This window comes from Drosophila persimilis, unplaced genomic scaffold (assembly GCF_003286085.1).
Source record: "Drosophila persimilis strain 14011-0111.01,24,50 unplaced genomic scaffold, DperRS2 tig00001210-arrow-arrow-pilon, whole genome shotgun sequence".
NCBI lineage: Eukaryota > Metazoa > Arthropoda > Insecta > Diptera > Drosophilidae > Drosophila > Drosophila persimilis.
In genome coordinates, this window is record NW_020825438.1 from 46,061 (window position 1) to 71,491 (window position 25,431).

Here is a 25,431-nt window from a genome sequence, read left to right on the forward strand (position 1 = left end):
ACAGACGCATGCCAAGGCTCATAGCTCCACAGATCGTCAGCGAGTGTAGGCTGCTGTCCTCAGATCCCAAGCTGAAAACTGCAAATTTCAAAAGAAATATAAATAAAATAGTATATTTATCAGAGTTCTATATATCCCCCATATTCAGTCGAGTATTTGCTCCGTCCCACGCGCGTGTGTTTTCATTTAATCAAAAGTGAAAGATTTTTTTTATTGTGAGTGTCGTTTGAAAGGATTTATGTAAGTTGTGTAGATTGCCTCTTAGATTCCACGTAGAGCCAGCACCAAAACAATTCGCATTCCTCGCAGATCCATCTCAGAGATACTACTACTACTCGTACCAGACTCGATTCTCCACCTCATTTCTCGCACATTTCTTTCGTCCTTCACATCGTTGGCACCGCCACAGTAGCCAAAGTGAATTATCTAAGGCAATACATCGACGATATCCGCAGGATAATCGGTAAGATTCCTCAGACAAATACATTCCCTCCATACTGAAATCGTTGTTGGCTTTCCTTGGCTCTGATTTTGCCACATTATGCGATTTTACGCCGAAACCAGTGACTTTTTTTTTGCTTGTTGGCTCATTTTGATTGAAATTGGCGATTTTTTTGCCTATGATTGTGTTCCACTAGACTTGAGTGTACCTAACTAGAAGGTTTGTGAGACCTTATGGGAAAAAAGGCAGTGTGAGTGAGAGAAATATACATGAACCACTAACCATGAACCATGAATTACTTAAGATAATCATTTTGGCGACTTTCGAATGAATTTGGCGAATTTTTGTATGGCAGCCGTGGTTACATAAGTCTCCAGGCACCCTCCAAGGTTTCCTCCATTAACTGCAGCTGTCGCGCTGTCTGTATCCCTATGTACACTTTTGCATATACACAAACATATATGCATATCTATATATATATATATATCGAGGAAAAACAGAGGAAATTTGCTTAACGCTCACTGCGCAATAGCAGAAGGCGTTTCAATGGGAAGAGGGACACCTTTCCACTCCTCTTTCTGACGGGGAGGGGGGGGTATATGAAATCAGTGTGTACACCACCCACACTCCACCATTGCCCTTCAGTTGTCCTTCTGTCTATATGGCCCCCATCCGCCACCCTTCCACTACCGAAATTCCTCTATTTATTTACTCACTCATTGCATTTTCACTCTCTAGACAAATTTTCGAAGGTTGTTTGTTTCTCCCCGATTATGCAATTTCTAGTTAGAAAAGGGAGAGGGAGAGTGTAGTAGGAGGCAGATTTATGTAACACCTGCTTTCAGTGGCCAGAGCTCTTTCTCTTTAGGGCCTACCCTTTAGGGTCTCCGATTGCATAACATTGACTATTCACTTCATTTGGCCGAACATCATTTGCCGCCTACTACGAGAGGGCCCTCATCTGGTACTCCTCCCTTTATTAATGAATCGTTTTCTCTTTCTTTATACCATTGCAGAGGAGAAAATGTCGCTCAATCCGAACGGGTATAAACTGTCCGAAAGGACGGGCAAACTGACGGCATATGGTGAGTAGAATTTACAAAGAATTCGAATAGAAGTTGGAGTACTATGGTATGATATGATATAAAAAATATATTACAAGTCTATAGGATTCGAAAGGATATAAGCTTGTCTTGAAAATCTTTACTATATCTTGGCAATATAAGAGGAATACTTACACTTATATAACATGCAATGGATCAACATTTCGTACACTTATTAGGTAGTATAGCACGAGATAACGGTGCTCCCCATACGAGGACTGCCTTTTGTATTCGTAGCCTAATAGTGAAGGGTCAACAAGATAACATTGAAAACGGTTTTATTCTTTTTACAAATATTCTCTAACCTATTTTCGCAGTTCTTTTGGCCCTCAGAAGGAAGTATCTCTAAAAAGCACTTCGTCAGCCTCAGTTTTTGCTAAAAAAATCTGATGAGGGGGGCAATGCGTAGAAAAGTACAATTCCGTAATTGGAGTTTAAATTTCCTCAATGCTTCTATGTTATGGTATTGCAATACCCAATCCCGTACAGCACTAGTTTTTTCCGGTTTTTGGACTATCCCTACGAGATTCGCTCTGCCGCCAAGGACGTCCAGTACTGAATTCGCTTAAGCACTTTTATGCATTGGCAATGAATGGTACCTAATCAACAAAGGTTGAACTAAGTTTATCGAAGCATTCTTGTCTTGCCAATCCATGTCAAAAATCGTAGTAAATCATGACACGGAAGTTTTCATTTTTCCCATAAGATGGATTTGGTTTATTGTTAAATTATATAAAACGCGATGGTAGAAGAACAAGTTCTAGGCCTAACTTTGAAATGGAACTGTCAATTTTGACCTGTTTTTATTAAACATAGCCAACGGTACGGATTCAAAAGATAGCCTACGTACAAAATCAAGACAGAGACTTTTTGGTATATTTAATAGCTCGGAATACTATCACATGAAATTAAGATTTTGATGTATATCGGAGTCTATCTAGATATCATAAATAAAATATAAATAATATATATTATTACAAGAAAGCAATTTAATTTATATTTGCTGCGATTTATTTTCCATGGTATAACCAATTGGGAGATATTCCAAAGATGTTCATATGAGCATTGCATCTATATAAGTAGCTTCTCATACCAGTAATTATTTACAGTTGTAAGAAACAGTAGAAGAAACTATTAATCTCCAAAATTCAGGCCTTTGTTTATTGCTTTCAGTTACTTATTAATTTTCCTCTTCGGAATGTTCTTTAGGTAGCCAAAATCGACCTCTAAATGGTTTACAAATGGCTAGCTCTCTGCCCATAACATTTCTCCCCAAGTTATACCCATGAACCGCACTGTCCTGTCTGTCTGCCAAAACCATTTACTAGTAATAATTCTGGCAAACATTGGTCCTCCTCCTACTCCTTCCTGGCATAGCTGCACACAAATCGCTTTTTGGCCGAGCAAATAATAAATGAGTGTTAAACCGACACAACGACTGCGAGGCAAACAAAACGGGAGGTCTGCCAAGAACATGGACAAGGAGCTGGGCTGTCCAGAACACTCGTGTCCTTGATAAATGGCCTATGCACACTGTCCTACACTACCGTGTATCGGCTGCTTTTTGCTCCTGTTTTGGCTTCTGCTCCTGTTTTCATGTGTGCATTTGGCTTTGGTGGAGCGTGAAAGCGGGCCGACTGTTGCCTTGTAACAGATTTTCGACCGACAAACAGAGAGACAAACAGACGCGCGGCAGAAGTCAAAGGAGAAGCCACCACCATGCCCAGGTCCAGGCCCAGGCCCAGGCCCAGGCCCAGGACCAAGACCAGGACTCTCCCTGGCAGCCAGACGCGTGCACCAAATTGAAAACCCAACAAACATAAACCGTTTAGTCACAGGATATTGCGCACGCCTGAGAAGGACACACTGAAATCCTGGTCGTGTGTGAAGCGTCTGTGCTTAATGCTTGCTCCTTCTGCAGGATCAGGGAGGAAGAGAGATGGATAGTCCGAAGGGTGGGCGGCTGCCTTTGACAGCCTGGCCATCGAGGCAGTCAAGCACATTAAATTTTATTTAACTTTTTGCCGTAAACTCGAGGAATGTTCAAAATTGCTACAATTTGTTGTGCAGCGACTGCTGCTCCTGCTCCTGCTGCTCCCTGCTCCATTCTTCCTGCTTCTTCTACATTTGGTAATCATCCGCAACGTTAAGTTTTCCAATTGATTCCCGGGGAGCTACTGTTCCCATTTGCCTGGTGGCTTAGTGGCCAGACCTTAAGTCCCCGCACAAAGCCCTAGAAATTAATTGCAGCCACCGCTGGAGGATGACGCGAAGGACACGACCGCCAGCTGGGTGCTGGCCTTGCCCTGCGCCACCCCTTGGAGGATGACCATAAAAAGCTCGTTATGAATCTCAGTCTGCCCCCGGAGGATCCCGCTTTGGACTCCCCTTAAATCATGACCATAATAATAGCCATATATCATGATAAGAGCGAGGGCCTGTCAGCAGAAGCGGGGGCACACGCTTTTCATATTTCCCGATAAGCATTCACATTCACATTTTGCTTTCCTTTTTTATGTTCGCTCTTTTTTATCAGATCTCATGCCCACAACAGTGTCTGCCGGACCGGAGACACAGGAGTTCCTGCTGAAGGTAGTCGATGTGCTATTGGATTTCGTAAAGGCCACCAATGATCGAAATGAGAAGGTACTGGATTTCCATCATCCAGAGGACCTGAAGCGTTTGCTGGACCTGGAGGTGCCCGATCGGGCCTTGCCGCTGCAGCAGTTGATCGAGGACTGTGCCACCACATTGAAGTACCAAGTGAAGACGGGTGAGTTCGGCTATATCTTTTTCCGTGAATCCTCTTGAAGCCTTATCGGGTCTCTCCTGTGTTTGCCCAGTCGCGGGCTAATCAAATTTGTTGCTGCTTAGCATATGTCCTCTGTCGGACGCGTGCCTCCGGACGATGCGGTCGCATTATGACACAAAGTGTGCAGCCTTCTAGATAAGCACATTAGCATATTGATGGCACTCTTCCGCCAGGCAGACAGACACACAGGATGAAGCGTCAGACAAAGCCATTTTATGGCCCATTGAGCCATGGCCCAAAGCTGGTTTACACCTTTCAAAAACACTCGTAGTCCCTTTGGGCTGCCATCAATCATAAATCAGGGAAAGGGTTCCTTTCCCTTTTGGCTTTCGCAGCCAAAAGTCATTCGCACGTTTCGGCTCTCCTTTTTTTTTTGTTGTTGTTGTGCGTTGGTATACGATGAATGTCCTTGCTGATTTCATTTCATTGAAAATTAATGCCAGGGGCAGCTCCTGTGTGTCCTGTGTCTATGTCTCTCGCCGCACGTGACCGCAATTGTGTTTGGAGTATCGATAATAAGCGTATTTACTATACAAACCCCTCGTACTCCTGCCCAAACCAACCCCCGGAAGCTGTGGCCTTGTCTCGGAAGCAGGCGTTGCTTCCGCGATTTGGTTGCAGGAAATGGGACTTGCTCAGGCATCCTCCTTCCCCCTGTGGTTTACTGACTTTTGTGTGCCTAAAAATTGAATTAAAAGTGTACGCAATCAGGTCTGCCCGCTGAATAAACATAGATTGCATGGGAAACTTTTGGTAAAGGAGAATAATTAGGATGGCGGGGGACTCCTCAGAAAAGCGAGAAAAATTCTTCTCTTTAAGGAGCTCCTCTTTTTTGCATGCTCTACCATTACGCCAGACTCCGATAAGAGTCCCATTTATGATCCTTAATCTCACATAATGTGCGCCCTGTCAAAAAGCAGGGAAGACGCGGCGGCAGCAACCTGATACGACAACATCATCCTCCATAAAAACAGGGGAGCTTTAATCAAAATCCGTTGTTATTTTCTGACTCGCTGCATTCCTGATCCTTTGATGCGAATGAATGACTGCCTCCTCAGTCCTGTGCCCAAAGTCCTGGCCGTCTGCTGTCTGCTACTGCTGCTGCTGTCTGGGTCGAGGGTGACTCCTGCGCAAATTGAAATGTTTGAATGCCGACGCTCTGGCAGAGTCCTTGTTTCCCTGTATCCTTCTGTGTGTGTGTGTGTCTGTGTGTGTTTGGGTGGATTTAGCCTTGTGGGCAATGGGATTTTAATCACACGACTTATGGCACTCAAGATGTGAACTGACAGACGCCGAAGGGTTCAAGCTGGAACAGGGGGACGGACGGACAGCTTCCTGATGCTTTTCTGAAAGCATTCTCTGGTTCTTCGTGGGAGTTTTTCCCCACAAATCGAAGCTCCGTCCAAAGTCCTACAATTAGCTACAATAAATGAGCAATTTATAGAGCTCTTCAGTCAGAGAAAAGTACAGGGATTACAGCACGAAAAAACTAAGATCCAGCCTCCATCGATTGGCCACCAGGACCTTGTGTGTGAGTGGCGTCTGCCCTTGAACATATGCACTTCCGTGGCGGCTGGCACTGGCACTGGCCCTGACGCTGACGCTGGCGCTGGCGTTGGCGGCCTTCCATTCGAGGCCAGTCAGCCGTGCTGCTTCGTTTTGGCCTTTGTTTCAGCCCTCGAATATATTTTTAATAAAACAAAAAAACTGTGGCAGAATGCTGCCGGAAAGGAGGAATTGGGGGTGATGGAGGAAGCTCCTGGCGATGGAAGCACAGCTGCCAGACACATCTGCTGTCAGCTTAGGGACATAGACAGACGGAGGCGACAGCCATGGCTAAATGGAAAGTATTTTCAGCCACATTAAACACCCAACAGGCGGCACAACATATCCCCCAATAGAGCTATTGGAGCTATAACCTCTTTTCTTATGCATAACCCCCCAGGACATCCACACTTCTTCAATCAGTTGTCCAATGGACTCGATCTGATCTCCATGGCTGGCGAGTGGCTGACGGCCACGGCCAATACCAACATGTTCACATACGAGATCGCCCCAGTGTTCATTCTTATGGAGACGGTGGTGCTGACGAAGATGCGCGAGATCATCGGTTGGTCCGGCGGCGATTCCATCCTGGCGCCCGGTGGCTCCATTTCGAATCTATACGCCTTCCTGGCGGCCCGGCATAAGATGTTCCCCAACTACAAGGAGCATGGCTCTCGGGGATTGCCCGGAAATTTGGCGATGTTCACCTCGGACCAGTGCCATTACTCGATCAAGTCATGCGCCGCCGTCTGCGGCCTGGGCACCGACCACTGCATTGTGGTGCCCTCGGATGAGAATGGCAAGATGATTACCTCGGAGCTGGAGCGATTGATCCTCGAGCGCAAGGCCAAGGGCGACATACCCTTCTTTGTCAATGCCACCGCTGGAACCACTGTCCTTGGGGCTTTCGATGATATCAACACCATCGCGGACATTTGCGAGAAGTACAACTGCTGGATGCACATCGATGTGAGTATTCTTCACTGGGGGATTGCGGTTGGGATATTCAAATGAGAATCGTTTCTGTTTCTTTTAAAGGCTGCTTGGGGCGGCGGTCTGTTGATGTCTCGCAAGCATCGTCATCCCAGATTCACTGGCGTTGAGCGGTAAGTAGAAGACATCCAAGAGGTCACAGACTGTTCTTCAGACTTCCTCAGAGCTCATATCATATCCTTTCACTTCATAGAAGGTCCTCGACAATCCTCTGGGCCCGCTTCCCTTTTGTCCCAAGCAATTGTCAAGCTCATTCATCATCCTTCGTGGCAGGAACTCGTGTGCCTTGGGGCACCCTCATCTTTTGCCAAGTCAAAACACAAATTGAAATCTCCGCTTGGGTTTGGGTTTTTTGTAGGATGAATTTAAATCTAAATGCTCCCAAATGGCCCGCATCGCTCAGCTCTCGGCCGAGTCGTCTCCCCCTCGTGCAGAAAATCAACTTCAACATGTGGGAAAAATCTCAATTTGTCATTTAGTGCCTCCATCAGGTGTTCAGAGCTTACAGGGATTACAACGACCCAGAGCCGAGTGCCGAGTGCATTTTTGGGCCAGACAAACAAATGAACAAAGTGGATTTTGAACCAACCCGTGTTCTACCAACCCGCGACCTCCAGGGGGTGGCACGGCATGGGCATGAATGGGTGGGCATTACTTACGCAACAATTACGACAAACAATGCGAATGGCAGTGGCTGGGCGAGTGGCAGAGTGAGGGAAAGTGAGGGAAAGTGATTCATCCCCGAGGAGAGGAATTTTTAATTTTAAAGTTAAAACCTGAAATGCACTTTAGCACCAGACCCATTCCTGTCCTGAATCCATTCCTGAATCCATCTCCAGTCCCACCTCCGACTCCGACTCCGCCTTAAGAGAGGGCTTAGGCAAATGTGGCAAGTGCAGCTGTCGTTCGTATTGACAGACTGCGGTCAAGCAGGAACAGCCTAGCCTTAGCCTCCTTAAAACACTTTCAAATTGATTGCCTCCTCCCATCTTTCATCCATCCATCACCCACAATAATGGCTCCTAATGCCAGCGTCGTTGTGGCATGCAAATTGAGGCTCTTAATTGAAAGGCTCTCAATGCGAATTAATCATTAAAATGCCCATACAGCTGACAAGTTGCGTTGCGGCATTTTGGGGGCTTACAGAGCCCTGATTAATAGTCCTTTATTGGGTGCAGAGGATGAGGGAACCTCTTAAATTCGCTGAGTTTCAGTTTGAAAGAAGTTTCTTAAAACAATTGAAGGGAAATCTCATCTTTAGCCCAATCGCCACATGCCGTCGCTCAATCACAAAACATATGCGGGAAGAAAGAAAGTTCGGGCTTTATTGAAGGCTGTATCGACTATGAGGTTACCCAATTCGGGGATCTATTGAGTGCTTATATGGTCCACGTTATGGCTGGATAACTTATATTCATAAAGAGATTAAAAGATTACTTATGACACTTTTTTTCTGTGATTAAAGGCACGGATAATAAAAGTCACTTGTCTTTCGTAATATTAATATTTATTCCACAACTATGACAATTGATATTTAGGTGGATAAAAACTTGATCCATAAATTAAATTACAGTTCCATATCTCAAAAATTTTAGGAGGCATTATATTTTCTTTTTTCTATAAACCAATATTTTGGTTGCAAAGAATATTCTTATACCCAATATACCCTCGAATTCCCACCAGTAGAGGGCACAAAAACCTGAAGCACACTTCCAGGCACTCCATAAGGATCATGTTTATAGACACCCACCCACCCACACACCCACCGGGTGAGGCTGGGAGGCAGGCAGCAAGCTGTGGCGCACCCACATAACTGTAAATAGCTCCCCCAGGGATGTTTAGCTGTCAACCCTCCCCGAGTCCTTGCCCCGAGGGTTGTGTCTCTCGCTTTTGAATTCAATTAAAGTGCTGCGGCCTGAAATTGCCACAATTTATGGCACTTGCCGTGGAGAGACCTCCCCCATTTGTCGCACAGCGGGGCTTGTGGGATGGGGTGGGTAGCGGTAGCTGCCACAGTGTGGCAGCTTAGTGTTAATTGTTTGTAATTCGTAATTGAATGTCTATTTACGAATATGATTTGACTTTTTGCAGCGCCGATTCGGTCACCTGGAATCCACACAAACTGATGGGAGCTCTACTGCAGTGCTCGACCATTCATTTCAAGGAGGATGTAAGTAGATCTATAATATATATAAATAAAGAAGAGATTATATAAAATTTATAGGGATAATGTGGAGGAGATATCCCACTGCCAATCAAATAAGTTTCTTTGGGTTTTATAATTACACAAAGTATGAGCTCCTCATTTTGGAGAGCTATAGTCGGGTTTAAGGCTCATCTCTGAATCCTTTTGGCTTGGGAAGGCGATATCATATACAAATACAACAATTTCCTTGACTTTTTCAGCACAAGCCCATATTTAAAGTACCATTTTCCTGCCCCACAACCCCACAACGAGACCCGACATTCTTTTGGATACACATTGAACAATGTTTGTGCAAAGAATTCCAATTGTGTTTCGAACAATTACTTGTTATTCTTCATTCCAAACAACGAACGAGACCAGACGGACCGATAGACAGACAGACAGACAGGGGTTGTCGCACACACAATGAAAAGCGTAATGAAATCTTTGACAACCCTGGTGGCTCGGGGGCCAAATGCGCCAAGTCACCACCCTCCTTCAGTCCGTCCTTCCTCCGATTTTTTACATTCATTGCAATATGTTGCCATCGGTCACAGTTGTGTCTTTTGGCAGGCGGGAATTTTAATTAAAATTTCAACTTGACTTATGGCCAGAGGGAAAGAGAAAGGACGAAAAGGATTCCATTCAATATCGATTTTGCTTTCTATAGGGCCTCCTCATCAGCTGCAACCAGATGTCGGCGGAGTATCTGTTCATGACCGATAAGCATTATGACATTAGCTACGACACTGGAGACAAGGTGATCCAGTGCGGACGCCACAACGACATCTTCAAGCTGTGGCTGCAGTGGCGCGCCAAGGGCACCGAGGGCTTCGAACAGCAGCAGGACCGCTTGATGGAGTTGGTCCAATACCAGCTGAAGCGCATTCGCGCCCAGTCCGATCGCTTCCATCTGATCCTGGAGCCAGAGTGCGTCAATGTATCGTTCTGGTATGTGCCCAAGCGGCTGCGGGGAGTGCCCCATGATGCCAGAAAGGAGACAGAGTTGGGAAAGGTAAGCTCTACTCAAAGATATCCAAAGGTATGGTGGAATAACCCCCGTGATCTCTCTGCAGATCTGTCCTATTATCAAGGGACGCATGATGCAAAAGGGCAGTCTGATGGTGGGCTATCAGCCTGACGATCGACGACCCAATTTCTTCCGTTCGATCATCTCATCGGCTGCCGTCAACGAGGCGGATGTGGACTTTATGCTGGATGAGATCCATCGTTTGGGCGATGATTTGTAAGCGGTTCTCAGGATGGAATGATAATGGTAGATCATACAAAAAGCATATCAAGGAGACCGCGAAACGAATGAAGAAAGATCATCAGAGTTCAATGTTGAATGTAAATTTGTTTGTATGTATCTATAAAGTGTTACTAGCAGTTCCTTTTCCGATTCTCCATTCCGTTACTGTTATACGTTAACCGTTATCCCAGTGTGTGGGCCAGTGTTGGAAATTTTCATATAATCAAAACCTGTTAATGCGAGCGTTTGTTTTTTTTTTTTGGTAAAACTATATCTAAAACCGATATTAAAATCGAAAAAGATTCAAGAAAACTATAAGTATACAATATTTGAATATCTATATGTACCACCACAACACGCACCACCAGAAAACACGGAACACGGTCCCATAAACCCACATAATACCTATGAAACGATATACATATATTTACTGTTGGAAAATACTGTTGAATGGTTAATCGAACGCTATCTTAACATATCAGGAAGATGAAGAAGGAGAGGGTTCCGTTTGATTCGTTATGTTAATCGTTTGATCTATTTTGCGGAGAGAAAAGTTACCTACTATACTCGTATAGAGACGTTGATCTATGGCCATGCGTACCTTTATAGAGAGACCTGTGCTTGTTACTTAAGAAGAAACTGAAAGAGGATCTGGGGACCCCCACATCCTTAGATCGTATCTAGTCCAATTATCGAACTGTGCTATATACTCGTCTAGAGAATTAAATACGTATAAACGAATTAGTTGGAGTTTAGTTTCCCATATCCAAAAAGTCAATTAAACTCAATTACAAATGTTGGACTGCCTATTCTTTTCTATGAGTTTCCATATTCTTTCAAATTCTGTTAGTCCAAAGGAAGGTATAGGAAAAGTCAGAGAAGGGATTCGAGACCACTCCATGTACACAACTCAGACAAATCATATACTACAACAAAAGAACACGAATCGTTTGTCAATTCAATATAAATAAAGATAAATCAGATCAAAGATAAAGGATATATATTATACATATGTATTGTATTTTAAATGTGTTTTAACTAAGTTTATCCAGTACAAGAGATATACTATGTGTAGATCAGATATTGGTATATATATCATGAGTCTCATTTAATGTATGTTTAAATTATTGTATATGTATGTGCAGATCCCAAAACAAGAGCAAAACAAGAATTATTCCAACATAAAAATATAATTATAAATGGATATATTATATATATATATATATAAACGAATGATAAATCAAAATAAAAGTAACCAAAGCGCAGAAAACAACTCTCTTTTCAATACCTCTCTCCTGATATTTCTCTTAGTCGTTTGGGGGCTTGGTTTCGTTAAGAGAAACGCGTTAGATCTGTTTGGAGAGCACTCAGCATATATAAGGCGGATCTTAAAGGGGAGCTCGCTCATTCGTTCTTTCTTGTTCGCTCTGGCTCCGCGCACATTGCTGGTCGTCTGTTTCAGTCTACTGATCCGCTCCCACCTTCCAAAGTTCTCCAGTTTAAGTGCTTCAAAGATGCCCCAGAGTTTTGTGCCAGTGCCAGCGGGAAGCGATTTCCCTCTGGAGAACCTGCCCTATGCTGTATTTTCCACCCAAAGTAATGTGAGTCCTGCAAATGATTAAAACCATTAAAACCAAGGAAAATATTAAAGATATACATATGTTGGTTTTTTCTCAAGTTCAACCATTTTCCATGTGACTTTGAGCCAGTTCTAGATTTCGCTTCGTTCTAGAACAGAAACCACTTTGGGGCATAACATTTGCATACATCATCCGGCAAACAAGTTTGTTTAGGAAAACAATATGCTAATCTCAACTCAAAATAACTTATAAAACACATCGTACCATCCTAGCTCTGATAAGACCTCATATCGTGTCTGAATATCGTAATTAAAATCTCTCTCCCTCTCTCTCTGGTCAACAGAAAGCTCATCGGTTGTGCGTGGCCATAGGAAAACATGTCCTCGACCTGAAAGCTGTCTCCCAATTATATCCACCCACCGTGCAAGCGAGCTTGCAGGCGGAGACTTTGAACGCCCTCATGGGCTTGGGCCACGAAGCTTGGGATGTGGTGAGGACACAGACTCAGAAGCTTTTGCAGAAGGGTTCGGAACTGGATCAAAATGTGGACCTTAAGGAAGCGTAAGAAAAGAACTGTTGGAAAAAGCTTTCGCTACCCTTAAAAAAATTTCGTGTTCCATTTTAGGGCAATCATCGCTCAGTCAGAGATTAGCCTGCATCTGCCCGCCCAGATTGGGGACTATACGGACTTCTACTCGTCCATCCATCATGCCACCAATGTGGGCATCATGTTCCGTGGTCCGGATAACGCCCTCATGCCAAACTGGCGGCATCTGCCAGTGGGCTACCATGGTCGGGCCAGCTCTGTGGTCGTCTCTGGGACACCCATCCGTCGTCCTCTGGGACAGACGCTGCCCGAGGGCGCCGAGAAGCCTGTGTTCGGGGCGTGCCGTCTGCTGGACTTTGAGCTGGAGATGGCCTTCTTCATTGGAGGTCCCGGCAACCGGTTGGGTGAACCCATCCGCGTGGACGAGGCCTGGAAGAATGTGTTTGGTTTCACCCTGATGAACGATTGGAGTGCCCGGGATATCCAGAAGTGGGAGTATGTTCCACTGGGGCCATTCACGGCGAAGAACCTTGGCACCACCATATCGCCTTGGGTGGTGCCAACGGCTGCCTTGAAGCCGTTCCTGCTGGACAACTTCCCCCAGGAGCCGGAGGTCCTTCCGTATCTGCGCCAGAGCGTGCCCTTCAACTTTGACATCAATTTGGAGGTTTCCCTGAAACGTAGGTACCAAATAGATGAGAGTCCTGAGTACTGGGCTTGATGTGGGGATCCTTTCGTTCTTACTTCCAGCTTCGGATCAGAACGAGGCCCTCATCTCGAAGTCCAACTTCAAGCATCTGTACTGGACGCCACTGCAGCAGATTGCCCACCACACGGTAACCGGCTGCAACCTGCGACCTGGCGATCTGATGGCCTCCGGCACAATAAGTGGAGAGACGCCTGATTCGTATGGCTCCCTCTTGGAGCTGTGCTGGAAGGGCACTAAGAATGTGGAGCTGCCGGGCGGCAAGAGCCGCAAGTTCCTGCAGGACTACGACGAGGTCATTATCCGGGGTCACTGTGAGAAGAACGGCCTGCGCATCGGATTCGGGGAGTGTGTGGGCCAAGTGCTGCCCGCCCACCCCCTGCCGCAGTAGGGTTAAATGGAATCTCGTTGAATAAAAGCCAAAATGCGAAAGAAAAACATGCTCAACAAGTGCTTTAAAGCTCTCTTTCAGCTGCTCCCGAAAATGTTGCTCTCACACTCGAATTCACGCTCTCCTCTCTCACGCCCCAATCGCTGATTCTGTCATTCCACGCTGCTTCGTAAATACACGCATGCCTGTTTCTTCAGCCCCAAACGAATGGCATTCGGAGAGAGCAAAAGCAAGAGCAAGAGCAGAGACGACAACGACGCCAGAGACAGGCCGAACGCAGTGGCTCCCGCATTCATTTACTTCGAGCGGGCGAAGGCGGCCAAACGAACATCGAGCGGCAAACGTCGGCGCGGCCATCCAGCAAACTAGTTTAAAGCACCATAAAAAGCCCCAAAAGCCAACAACGGCGACGGAGAGCAGACGCGACTGGCGCCGGGGCCCCACCAATAAAGTTTGCGGCTAGTGTGTTACTTTTCTTCAGTGCAAAAAATTAGTTAATAAAACTACGGAAAATCTCTATTGAGTGCAACTGCAGTGGGGAAGAGCATGCTCTGAATTCCGAGTGTAAGTGCAGGTGCAGCAAAAAGTTTTCCTGTTTGTGGATACGTTCAAGTTTTTCCGCAAACAACTCGAGAAAAATGTCTTGGAAAAATCAATTTTTTAGTCGTCTCTGCGCACGAACACCAGCAGAAACACACATAATACACTCTCACAGACAGTTGGCGGCGACGGCCACCCACCCTGGCAAATAGAGCGAAGAGAGGAGAGAGGAGAGAGGAGTCAACAAGAGCAGACCCCTGAGACCCATTCACATTCACTTTGCCATTATCGTTGTTGCTGCTGCTGTCTTGCTTGCACTTTTGTGTCTCGCATTGATTTTGCATGTCGCATCGCGTCGTCAGTAGTCAGTAGTCAGTAGTCAGTCTTCGTTCGAATGTCGCAATTGAAAAATGCAGCCAAACCAATGCATATTGAATAGAGGGTGAGGCGTTCTCAAATTGGCTGCGTGCAAAGATTCACGTAACGAGATAATTGGGTAACCGGGGCTACCTTCCCTTTTATTTACCTTGGCCAAACGAAGATGAACCCCGAAACACTCTCACGCACTCATACACACACACACACACACACTCACACACCAAACCGTGGACATGGACAAAACGCACACGCAAAAAGTTAATCAGGCCCCAACAACAAATGCAGCAGCAACGAGAATAAACGCAACGCATAGAGAACAGAGCTTCACCGACACTTGCATACCCTTTTGCGGTCACAGTAGTTAAAAGTGTTTCTTAACCACTTCTGAATCAGACATACCCCACGTTGGACAGGGTGGCGAGCAGCATTTGCAATTAACTGGCGCCGTCGGCTATCGTGCGGGAGCACCCGGCGGCTCTTCGAACCACCCCACACTACCGCTCCCCTCGCTGACAATCACCAGCCCCACTTGAGACAGCGCCAGCAGAACCTGTTTTGGCGCGGCAGAGAGTTGCTGCTCTGCTCTCTTTGGTGTCTGCGCCTGCGCTAGAGGGGTGAGAGAAGCTAGCCGGTCGATGCGTGCTGAACGAAAGGGGGGACGCACTCACTCTGGGGCGATAACGTCCAAAAACAGAAACAAAAGTTGGGCAATGAGAGAGAGCGCACAGAACTCCAAAGATCTCGTTTTACTCAATTCGTGTGGTGTGTGGTTTGGTGTACCCAAGAAGTCCAAGAAGTCCAAAGGAGGGACTCCTGGAATCTCGAGACTTGAGAGCAGGAAAAGTAACGCAAATTTAAATTGCCTTTCATCACGGTAGATCTTAATCGAAGTCCCAGTCCCTAAACTACTTCTCTTACTTCTTACGAGCAGCTCTTGTAGGTCCTCAGATCTTAGGACGGGCAAGGGGTAGAGCTTTTCATTCTTTAATTGAATTCCAAGAGCATGAATAGAAAGCTCTAAAAAGTAGCTGATTGGGGAGCGATTTGATAATCGTATACAAGCCTCCTTATCGGACAAAATATTCCTATCTCGCTGGAAATTTCATGCTCCGTCACCCACAATTAACCCAAATGTCGGCCCAATGCAAATCACTCACCACACACACACACAGAGGACAACATATGTATATACTCTATATACAGTGGGAGAACGTAATAAGCTCAACCATCCACATAATTAATGCTTGCAAAATTTTCTAATCAGCGTCTCGAGTGGGCGACAGAAGAGGAAGAAAGAAGAGGAGACTTGCTTACCCCTTACCCTGGGCCCCTAGGGACATATCGGCACTGTGCCAATCTATTGCCAATCCCTCTGGATTTGGGTATCCCCTAGTCGAGGTCGTCTCCATTCGAAATGGTATTGCATAGACAGGCGGCGCCTGGTTCCGAATGGGTTCCAAAGTGCAGCCGCGTTCCCTCCAGTGACTGGAATTGTGGGTGTGGGGGAGCGTGAGCGTAAGACGACACTCGGTAATAGGCGCTGGTTGGAATTAGAATTTATCTGGGTCCGGCATTATCGGTTCGCCCACGGCTTGATAAAGTAGCTGAACTTGCAAACTCCCATCGCAAATTGATACACAAGCCAAGGGAAGGAGGGCTAGCGGGGAATGAGGAGGGATCGTACTGGATCGCAGACTATTGATAATTCTTATTGTTGCGTCAACAACAATATTTATAAAACATTTTCGATATTTCTGCAGTTTTATTCACCCACAAAATGCCGTAAATTTGGAGTGTTGTGGCACCGAATCGATAGAATCGAAAGACCTTAAAGACAGGCACCACAAGGAAGCTATAAGAGGATTTCCAAAATGAATCGACTTACATGGAGCTGGTTGCTAGTGGCCCTGGTCTCCTTGGCCAGGAGCTGTAAGTATTCGATAGATCGATGTTATATATTCCATTATATCTTCTAATGGAACCCTCTCTCTCTCTATCTTTCGGATAGCTCCTGTTCCCAGTCGGCAGTACAGCTGCATGAGCTACATGGAGAACGATAGCTCCCTGCACGACGATGACTCCGAGCAGGACAATAGCGGGGAGCTGCTGGAGCAGCAGCTCGAGCCCAGTGCAATTCCTAATGAGCCGCACAGACGCAGCTGCTCCGAGGGATACACCTTCTGCTTTACCCTGTGGAATCAGAGCTTGAATAGCACGAGTATACTCAAGCAAGGTGAGTGTCCAAAGAGACATAGAGACATACCTCATCCCAATAAATCTATCGATTGCTCAATCCACAGGCTGCTGGAAGGACAACACTGATCGAAACTCCATCTGCAACCCGTCGGAGTGCATCAGCACAGCCCCCACGTCGAGGACCAGCTCTTTGTACTATTGCTGCTGTTCGGGAGATGTGTGCAATACGAAGTTTTCTGTGGTGGAACCCGCACCCCTGGAGCTGGGCTCCAACGATGTCCGTTCCCCGCTCACCAATCTGGCGACGACCAAGCAGCACCAGTCCTTCCTGGCTGGCACAATGCTGGGCGTTGCTGGTGGAGTCACTGCCATCATGATTGGCATCTTCCTAGCCGTGCAGTATTGTCGGGGGCCCAAGGAGAAGCCGGAGCCAGAGGAATCCCCTCTGGCACCGTCGGGACCAGGCTACAGTTCTAATCTGCGAAATGTGGACAACATGAATCTAATTGGAATGCTAGGCAGTGGAAAGTACGGGACTGTCATGAAGGGTCTGCTGCACGACCAGGAGGTGGCTGTAAAGATCTATCCCGAGGAGCATCATCAGTACTATGTGAATGAGAGGAATATATACGCTTTGCCCCTGATGGATTGTCCGGCTTTGTTGAGTTACTTTGGTAAGAAACCACCACTGGGAGGTGCGACAGCTCCATTTTAATAGGTATTTTACTCTTTTAGGATACGATGAGCGCTGCACCATGGACGGACGGATGGAGTACCAGCTGGTGTTATCGCTGGCTCCATTGGGGTGCCTTCAGGACTGGCTGATAGCCAACACCCTGGACTTTTCCCAATGCTGCGGCATGCTACGCTCCATCACGCGCGGCATCTCCCACCTGCACACGGAACTGCGGCTGGGGGACCAGCACAAACCCTGCGTGGCCCATCGCGACATCAATACGAGAAACGTCCTTGTCCAGGCAGATCTCTCGTGCTGCATTGCGGACTTTGGCTTTGCTCTGAAAGTGTTTGGGTCCAAGTACGAGTACAAGGGCGAGGTGGCCATGGCCGAGACGAAGAGCATCAATGAGGTGGGAACGCTGCGCTACATGGCCCCAGAGCTCCTGGAGGGAGCCGTCAATCTGCGAGACTGCGAGACGTCCCTCAAACAGATGGATGTCTATGCGCTCGGACTCGTTCTCTGGGAAGTGTCCACTCGCTGCGCAGACTTTTATGCCGCTGGACAGATGACGCCGCCCTACAAGGCCCCATACGAGCAGGAGGTGGGATCCCACCCTAGCTTCGACCAGATGCAGGCGCTGGTGGTGCGTCACAAAGCCCGACCGCTCTTTCCCGCCGGCTGGGGAGGCGGTGCAGCGGCCAAAGTGGTGCGGGACACCTGTGAGGATTGCTGGGACCACGATGCGGATGCCAGGCTCACGTCGCTGTGCGCCGAAGAGCGGATGCAGGAGATGTCGGGACTAAAGCCACGTCTACAGGCCCAGCCGGCCAGTCCGCTGCTGAACACCAACAACCTGGCGTCGCCCACATCTCTGGAGCAGGTGAATCTGACAACAACGACGACGACGGCAGCTGCAGTGCATCACCAGATGAACTCGGACACGGCCGGACTGCTCCAGCCGCCGCCCAACCAGCAGCTGCCGACGGAAAAGAATCATTTGAGCTACACGCAACAACAGCTCCAGCCGTACCAGGGTAGGAATCCTTGCCAGGAGCGGAATCTAGCGCCACTGCCACTGCGACCGCCGCCGGTGCTCGTGGAACGAAGCAAGAAGCACAGCTTCCAGACACAGCCCCAGGAGAACAGCCTATCCTGCCTGGAGCACGATGTTGGTGTGGAGGAGCTGCTGCCGCCAGGCGGCGGAGGTCCCCCTGCCCATCACCACCAGAAGAATACCAACACAAATTCCAGCCTGGGGCAGGGATTCCCCAAACAGCAGAACACGGACCACAAGCTACGCGGCTGGCACGGAGTCCGTGCGCTCATCCACAAGAAGCTCTTCCGCAAGGAGCACGCAGAGGAGCTGTGCCGCCAACTGCAGCTGGGGGAGGAGAAGTCGAACCTGGTGGCAGCCCTAAAAGCGGGGGGCGGCATGCGACGACCCAACAATCTCGACCTGAGCCCCCGTCAACCGCTGGATAATAAGTCCATTCCCGTGCAGTTGCGGAGCGCGGAGCAGCGGAGTGGCACTCCCGCCCATATTGTGCCCCGATCACTGTCCAGCAGCCTCATTAAGCACATCAATAGCAGTAGCAGCACCACAACCACGAACAACAACTGTATCCTGAGCCATGGGAACGAACTGCAGACCCTGACGCGACCCTCCTCCAAACGTCGACCGGGTCACCTGCGCACAAACTCCCTTCTGGTGACTAGCCAGACCCAAGGCCAGGGACTTCCCACGGAGCAACAGATGCGCCGCCAGCATAGTTTGGAGGTGTTCCGGGAGGTCTTCAGCGGCCGAGGGAGCAGCGAGCGGCTCAGGGATCCCGCGGAGCGTGTGAAGACCCCTGGGGATGTGCCCCCATCGGTGCGAAAGGCCAGGGCCAGTAAGACCCTGAGTCTTTACGATGATCGGATGATGGACTCGTCGCTGCTTAATATACTCTAGCATGAGGAGGTTCTGCTGCTGGAACTGTAAGGAACTCCAGACTGGAGGGGCAGCAGAACACGGACGAAATAGAGGGCAGAATCATATCTCATCCTCTCATCGAACACACATATTCAACGACAGCCATACTCGCAGGAGACTCGACGACTTGAACCGCTTCCTGGAAAAGATGTCTTCTGAACGAACAGATGAAACATTTATTTTTTCACCATAGCTAAAGGAGCAGCTCCACCCGAGGACCTGTATTGTATATTTAGATGTATTTTTTCACCAATCATCCTAGCGAGTAGTGCGGCAAACAACCAAAGTCCTTATAGGTTAGATCTGAATAGAAATGGTACGGATAGGAGTGTATCACAGTATATAGGATGGAGGCTCTAAATGCTTCCCCTCCCTCAACGATATATATTTTTGACATGAAAGTGAGCGAAACAGGTAGTAGTTTATATAGTTTTTCACTGGGCGTGAGACAGTGTGAGACAGAAGTAGAGACGGAGACGGAGACAGAGACAGATAGGGGCTTAGTCGGACCACTTTTATAGAGCCATATACACTTAAAAATCCCAAATGAAATACGAGTATATCTATAATTAAAACATTGTAACTGAATATTTAGTCACCACATACTATACGCGTGTATATGCTGTTGTCCACCAGGGCTGTCACACCTCCATTAGAACTCCTATACAAATTAGAAGAAAAAAATACTCGAAGAAATTTATATAAACAAGCCACAGCACCCTACTCTGAGAGGCAGAGGCAACCCTTGTGGGCCCACACAGCTGTCTTTTTTGTCGAGTATTATGTTTAACAAGTGGCGCGTCTTGCGGCATCGCCCCTCGGTACGGCTTGGAATTATTCTCTTTAAACCTTTGGAACCCCTAGACACCATTTGGATGAATTTTTCTGGAATGAATTTCCTTAGTAATTAGACCAAAACACCCGCAGCCTTTCAATCACATAAGATGCAAGATCTAGTTATATGATTTACACTAATTATAATAATTAATTAAAATAAACAATTTATTTAAAACTGATCTGAACTCAACTGAAGAAAAGACTCCACGTACTTTTCAGACTTGCAAATCATTTCGAACGCGACCGAAGTTCGATCATCACGGGGGCATCTGGTTTATTGATCAGCAGCGTGACGACATCCAAGTCCGCATCCGTTCCTCCCCGCCAGATTAGCTCAAAGTTCCGAAGCAGCTGGAAAATGCAAATCGTATAAGAATAGATCGTTTGACTAACAAATTTTGGGAAACGATCAAAGATCGATGATCGTGCTCGTACCCGCAAGAGCAGCACATGGATATTTTGCTCAGCCAAACGGCGGGCTATGCAGGCGCGCATTCCATGGCCAAAGGGCAGCACCAGGTAGGGATTGAGGGCATTTCGCTGCTGGAGCCAACGATCGGGCTGGAAGAGAAGGGGATCCGAAAAGTGCTGCTCCAAGCGGCAGGCAATCATATTCTGAGTCACAACTGTGGTCTGGAGAAGATGGAATCTCATTAGGGAACCCTTAAAGATGGGCTAATTCCCCTTACCCCTTTGGGCACAAAGTAGCCACTGAGCACCGTATCCTGGTTGAGTACTCGTCCAACGCCAACGGAAATGGGATTTAAGCGAAGCGACTCCTTCAAGACTGCCCTCGTGTAGGTGATGTCTGTGCGAAGAGCGTCGGCAGATAGCGGCTGATCGGGATCGGGCAGCACTCTTCTGGCCTCCGCATGGAGTCTCTGCTGTACCTCAGGATGCCGAGCCACGTGGTAGAGCAGGAACGCAGAGGCATACGAGGTTGTATCGATCCCAGCCAAAAGAAGATCCGCCGCAGTGCCCACCACATCGCTGCGATCGAGCTCTGGGTTCTGTAGGTACGTGGAGATCAGGGAGGATTGCTCGGAGGAGGAGCTTTCCATCAGTTTGAGGGCCACGCCCTCCATGTAGGACTGTGCCTGACGCAACTTCCGATAGCTTGGCGTCTCCATGAGGCGCCACATCTGCAGGCCCTGATCTGTGGGCAGAATGCAACTGTTGGTGGTCTCGGCGGCGTGCATCAGGTGTGTGGATCGGGACTGGGGAGACTGCTCCTCTGGCGAGAAGGATTGCAGGCGAGCACCAAAGGTGAGAAGGCAAGTAACTGCAAAGGGATTCTCAGATTACAAACATAGATTCATCGAATCGTTCTCCACTTACGTTCCAAATTCAATCTAGTTAGTTTTGGCAGCATATCGATCGCATCTCCATCGTCCGATGATTCCCTCAGGAATGTTAAAAACTCTCGTGTCACGCCATCCACTTGGGGAATGAAGTTCCTCACGCTCTTCGGGGCACTCAGCTCCTTTTGCAGCTGTGAACGGAGACGCCACCACTCCGGACCATTGGTGGGCAGCAGACCCGTGGTCTTGTACACATGCGGACGCTGGCGGCGGTACTGTGCGAGGGCCAAATGACTGCGTCGCTGGGGGCAGTCGCGTTCGTTCAATAACTTGGCAATGTCCTTGGGGTCGTACAGCCAAACGATGTCCTGTCCTGGGGCCATGGTCTCCCTTACAATCGCTCCGTATCGCTCGTACTTGTCCTGCCCGGCCTGATGCAGCCGCAGGAAGGAATAGGAGCCAATGATTGGCATATAGTTGTAGAGATTCCCCAAACCCCAAGGGCCGCGTGGTCCCGGCATCGCCTCGAAGGGCTTGGCAAAGGTGCACTGCCTCGAAGTGCAGCTGATCTTCAGCAGCTTCGTTAGCATTTTAGAGTTTCACAGTTCTAGTCGCGGAGAATTCCAGAAACGCACTGAAGACATGGATTTTTATTGCTGGCCAAGCGCATTCGTGGACGCTGCTGGTCGTCTTTTGTCTCACTTGTCGCCATAAAAACTGTTCGGCCCATGGAGTCGTGCCTACCTGTGGGCTCGGGTTCGGGTTCGATTTACCTGCGACGATCTTCTCTTAAGACCCCGCTCTTTGTTAGCCCAGAGAAAGAAAGAGCATGGTCAACTTTTGGGCTGTTCCAAAAATCACCTTTGGCTGAATGAAATATGTAAAATGCATGTAAAAGTAAATGAATCAACTTTGTTTCCATACCGAAAAAGCAGAATCTTATGGTAGGACCATATCTACTAGACTGCCGAATCTGGATCGGATCGGATTATTGATATAGCCTTTGCAGTGGCTGTGCTACCACTTCCACGCGCTTGTTCTTTCTCTCTCCCTCTCTTTCTAAATCGTGCAGTGTGCTAAGCAAAGAGAGAGTGAGAGAACAAGATATAAGTAGAAAAAAAAAAAAAATGCAAAACCGAATGAAGACTGGAAACAAATAAAATATTCCGTAATTCCGATAAAATAGGTCATGAAGTGGAAATAGGACAAAGTGCAAGAGCTAGCATTGGAACATAACTAGCGTTCGTGGCCGCCCTCTTTCTCTACATGGTTTTCACATCTCTCATGACAAGTTCGACTAGAATTAATATAGTTCGTTGTCTGCGTCACGGCACCCCCCCTTCTCAATTCGTCCCTTCGCGACCACCGATGCCAAAAAACTGTGTGAGAGAGAGAGAGAGAGCATGCTGCAGTCTTACGCTCCCGTACCCTTTCCGGCGCTTACGTATAAAAATCACATACATATGTAAATTATATAAATACGGACTAAGTGCCAGGTCCTTGCCTTGGCCGATCATTAAAGAAAATTATCCCAAAAAGCCAAATAAAATACAAATTATGAAAGTTTCTTGCAAGAGGAATTTTATTAGCTATCTTCGTTTGATCTTGCCAAAATCGAATGCTATAACCTTTATAGATGTTGGATAGAAAACAATCGAAAGTTTAATAGAAATTACAAGCGAGCCAGTTATCTTCAGATATCGATTGATTATTTATTAGACAGCTTTTCTTGGGGAATACAGTAGTTTAAGATCAATTAATGCTCATTTTTGCTTTGTCCGGAAGATTCTTGCATGGATGGCGCCCCATAATATTCTTGTTTAGAGGGGGAATCTGTTTTCCCTTTACTATACCAGTGCGAATTTCATATTCTTCCAAAGTCTCCCAAACCCCCACATTGCCGTCATCGTCGACAAATATCCTGCTCTGTATGTCCTCGGATTTCATTAACTGAAGCACTAAGAGGATCATATTGCACAAGAATACCAGGAGGGCTACAGCTGGAATGGCCAAAGTGTCCAGCGAGTGGGACACAATAAAGTTGACGGATGGCTTGGCGAGGTGGCTGTAGAGTTCGGGTTCGGTGATCAGATGCTCCACGTACCACACGGCCGTCCTTATCGGTGGCATGGGACGTGTGCGGAACTTGACTTGAGCCTTGGAGACAGCATTGGTGATCGCCTTATTCTGGAGGACCTGCTTGAGGGTTCTGGCCATGGTCATCTCAAAGAAAGTGTTGGTCGGGAGCACGACTCCCAGATTGCGTTCCTTGATGCGCTGAGCATTCTGCGGGAGAAGGAAGATGGTAAATGGAAATCAAAGGAAATATAAAAGAATCAAAGGACCTACATTGAACTGTTCAAGTATCAGGGGTATAACCAGGACGGGAACAGCATAGTGGACGGCCTCTTGGAGGCTGAAGCTGTCGCCATGATTGAGGAAGCACTTCACCCTCGATTGGGCTGTGTATGAAAACATTCACATTTACAATCATTGACCTTAAAAGAGAATTAGGCGGAAAGACTTGCCTAGGATGTCCTGCTGCAGTCTTGCATCCACATGAAGGGTCAAAATATTGTCCATCTCTTCCGGCAGCTCCTTCACATTCTCCACATTCCAGATGAAGCCGTAGGTTACATAGCGCTGGGCCATGAGCAACACAGCCTTAGTCCCGATCCCGAAGAACAGATCAATGTGCGGAAAATTGATGTAGATAATGCCATCGATGAATTTATCCACGAACTTCTGAATATTCGGCGGTAGGGGCCTCGACTTGGTCCAAATGTGGAGTCCTCCCACTTCAATCACGCTGGCTGGCAGATTCTGGGCGTAATCCAGGGTCGAGTGGGTATTGAGTAGCACCAGCTTTAGGGGTGGATAAACATGGTTTTTGCGGACTAAGGCGCCCCTGGTAATGGGATAAATATCGGTCCAACGAATTCTAAGGCAAAGACAGTAATTAGTGTTTTCTCAATCTATATAACTCTCCTGGAGATCTCACTAACAATTTCTCCGCCAGATACAAGGCGCTGTTTTGGATGCGCCCCATAAAATCCATGTCTTCGGGCAGCTGGCTTATAGGGTGTGGAATCTTTGCCACATTGATGGTGTCCTCGGCGCGGACCAGCGTCAATAGTTCCGATGTGAGCTTGCCGCCACTCACCCCCAGTATGGGGATTGAACGGTGCTTGGGCACCAGAGGTAGCAGACACTCCATGGTATTGGTGGCATCGGAGATGATCAGGTCCACGTCGGCTACCTCGTCGATCAGCTGGGCCCGCAACTTTGCCAGCACCGGGGACTCCATCACTGCTCGGCAGCTGCCCAAAGGAACCTCGTGCAGCACCATAAGCTGCTTCGCAGTAAAAACCGAGCTATACGAGGCCGTGCGGCTCACGAAGTACTTCTGCATCACATCGTAATTGTTGGGCAGCGAGAAGACAGTGATACCTTCTATATTTTTTTTTGGAACTGGAGCAGTGCTCAGAACGGTGAGACTGTGTCCGCGTTCGGCCAAGGTCTCGAAGAGGGGCTGCATCCATCCCGGATTGTTGTGGCGGGCAGTGCCCACGAGACATAGTATATTGCCAGCTTTTGTCTCCATCGGCAGCCAAGTGAAGCTCATGACGAGCAGAGGCAGCAAAGAACACAACACATTCATGGTTCGATGTTCCTCGAACAATAGATTCACTTACCGAGTGGTCTAACAGTTTTCGGTTGTGATACGATTTGAAGTTAATGGGTGTTGATTCTTAATGGTGATGATTCTTATCCAACATCCGTTTGCGTAAAATTTGGGGAATCGGAAAACTGAGAAGCAAGAGAGTAAAAATCTAGTTTCAAACGAACACGGCTTGGAATGAGGGATTATTAACTGATTACTGGGATCCCAATTTCCCCAAAGTCATAGATCCGCCCTGGGATATGGATCTAACAAACCTATGATCTCCTTGTCACTTTGAAAATTCGAAT

General features: G+C 47.5%; 5 protein-coding genes across 6 annotated transcripts; 3 read left to right on the forward strand and 2 right to left on the reverse strand.

The window, feature by feature from the left end:
• Nucleotides 1–216: 216 nt before the first annotated feature.
• LOC6603300 (glutamate decarboxylase) lies at nucleotides 217–11,531 on the forward strand. 2 transcript variants are annotated; one of them, XM_026994055.1, is made up of 8 exons: nucleotides 217–240; nucleotides 1,459–1,527; nucleotides 4,082–4,318; nucleotides 6,303–6,871; nucleotides 6,941–7,008; nucleotides 8,987–9,065; nucleotides 9,751–10,095; nucleotides 10,157–11,531. In XM_026994055.1, exons 2-8 carry the CDS (start codon nucleotides 1,467–1,469, stop codon nucleotides 10,328–10,330), a joined length of 1,533 nt encoding a protein of 510 aa, XP_026849856.1. In that variant the 5' UTR covers nucleotides 217–240; nucleotides 1,459–1,466; the 3' UTR covers nucleotides 10,331–11,531. The 2 variants fall into 2 exon arrangements, with proteins under 2 accessions (XP_026849856.1, XP_026849857.1); XM_026994056.1 differs by lacking the exon at nucleotides 217–240 and adding an exon at nucleotides 369–463.
• A 232-nt stretch (nucleotides 11,532–11,763) lies between these two features.
• Nucleotides 11,764–13,603, forward strand: LOC6603299 (fumarylacetoacetase). Its single transcript, XM_002028244.2, has 4 exons — nucleotides 11,764–11,933; nucleotides 12,256–12,473; nucleotides 12,538–13,139; nucleotides 13,210–13,603. Exons 1-4 carry the CDS (start codon nucleotides 11,847–11,849, stop codon nucleotides 13,554–13,556), a joined length of 1,254 nt encoding a protein of 417 aa, XP_002028280.1. The 5' UTR covers nucleotides 11,764–11,846; the 3' UTR covers nucleotides 13,557–13,603.
• A 257-nt stretch (nucleotides 13,604–13,860) lies between these two features.
• On the forward strand, nucleotides 13,861–20,343 carry LOC6603298 (bone morphogenetic protein receptor type-2). Its single transcript, XM_002028243.2, has 5 exons — nucleotides 13,861–14,120; nucleotides 16,235–16,403; nucleotides 16,483–16,707; nucleotides 16,775–17,344; nucleotides 17,406–20,343. The coding sequence occupies exons 2-5, from the start codon at nucleotides 16,346–16,348 to the stop codon at nucleotides 19,298–19,300; spliced, it is 2,748 nt and encodes a 915-aa protein (XP_002028279.1). The 5' UTR covers nucleotides 13,861–14,120; nucleotides 16,235–16,345; the 3' UTR covers nucleotides 19,301–20,343.
• A 43-nt stretch (nucleotides 20,344–20,386) lies between these two features.
• LOC6603297 (cytochrome P450 302a1, mitochondrial) lies at nucleotides 20,387–22,049 on the reverse strand. The gene is made up of 4 exons (XM_002028242.1): nucleotides 21,497–22,049; nucleotides 20,848–21,440; nucleotides 20,594–20,791; nucleotides 20,387–20,509 (listed from the first exon to the last, which is right to left on the reverse strand). Exons 1-4 carry the CDS (start codon nucleotides 22,047–22,049, stop codon nucleotides 20,387–20,389), a joined length of 1,467 nt encoding a protein of 488 aa, XP_002028278.1.
• Nucleotides 22,050–23,146: 1,097 nt separating this feature from the next.
• On the reverse strand, nucleotides 23,147–25,247 carry LOC6603296 (UDP-glucuronosyltransferase 3A2). The gene is made up of 4 exons (XM_002028241.2): nucleotides 24,465–25,247; nucleotides 23,988–24,400; nucleotides 23,809–23,921; nucleotides 23,147–23,745 (listed from the first exon to the last, which is right to left on the reverse strand). Exons 1-4 carry the CDS (start codon nucleotides 25,118–25,120, stop codon nucleotides 23,212–23,214), a joined length of 1,716 nt encoding a protein of 571 aa, XP_002028277.1. The 5' UTR covers nucleotides 25,121–25,247; the 3' UTR covers nucleotides 23,147–23,211.
• Between the last annotated feature and the right edge of the window lie 184 nt (nucleotides 25,248–25,431).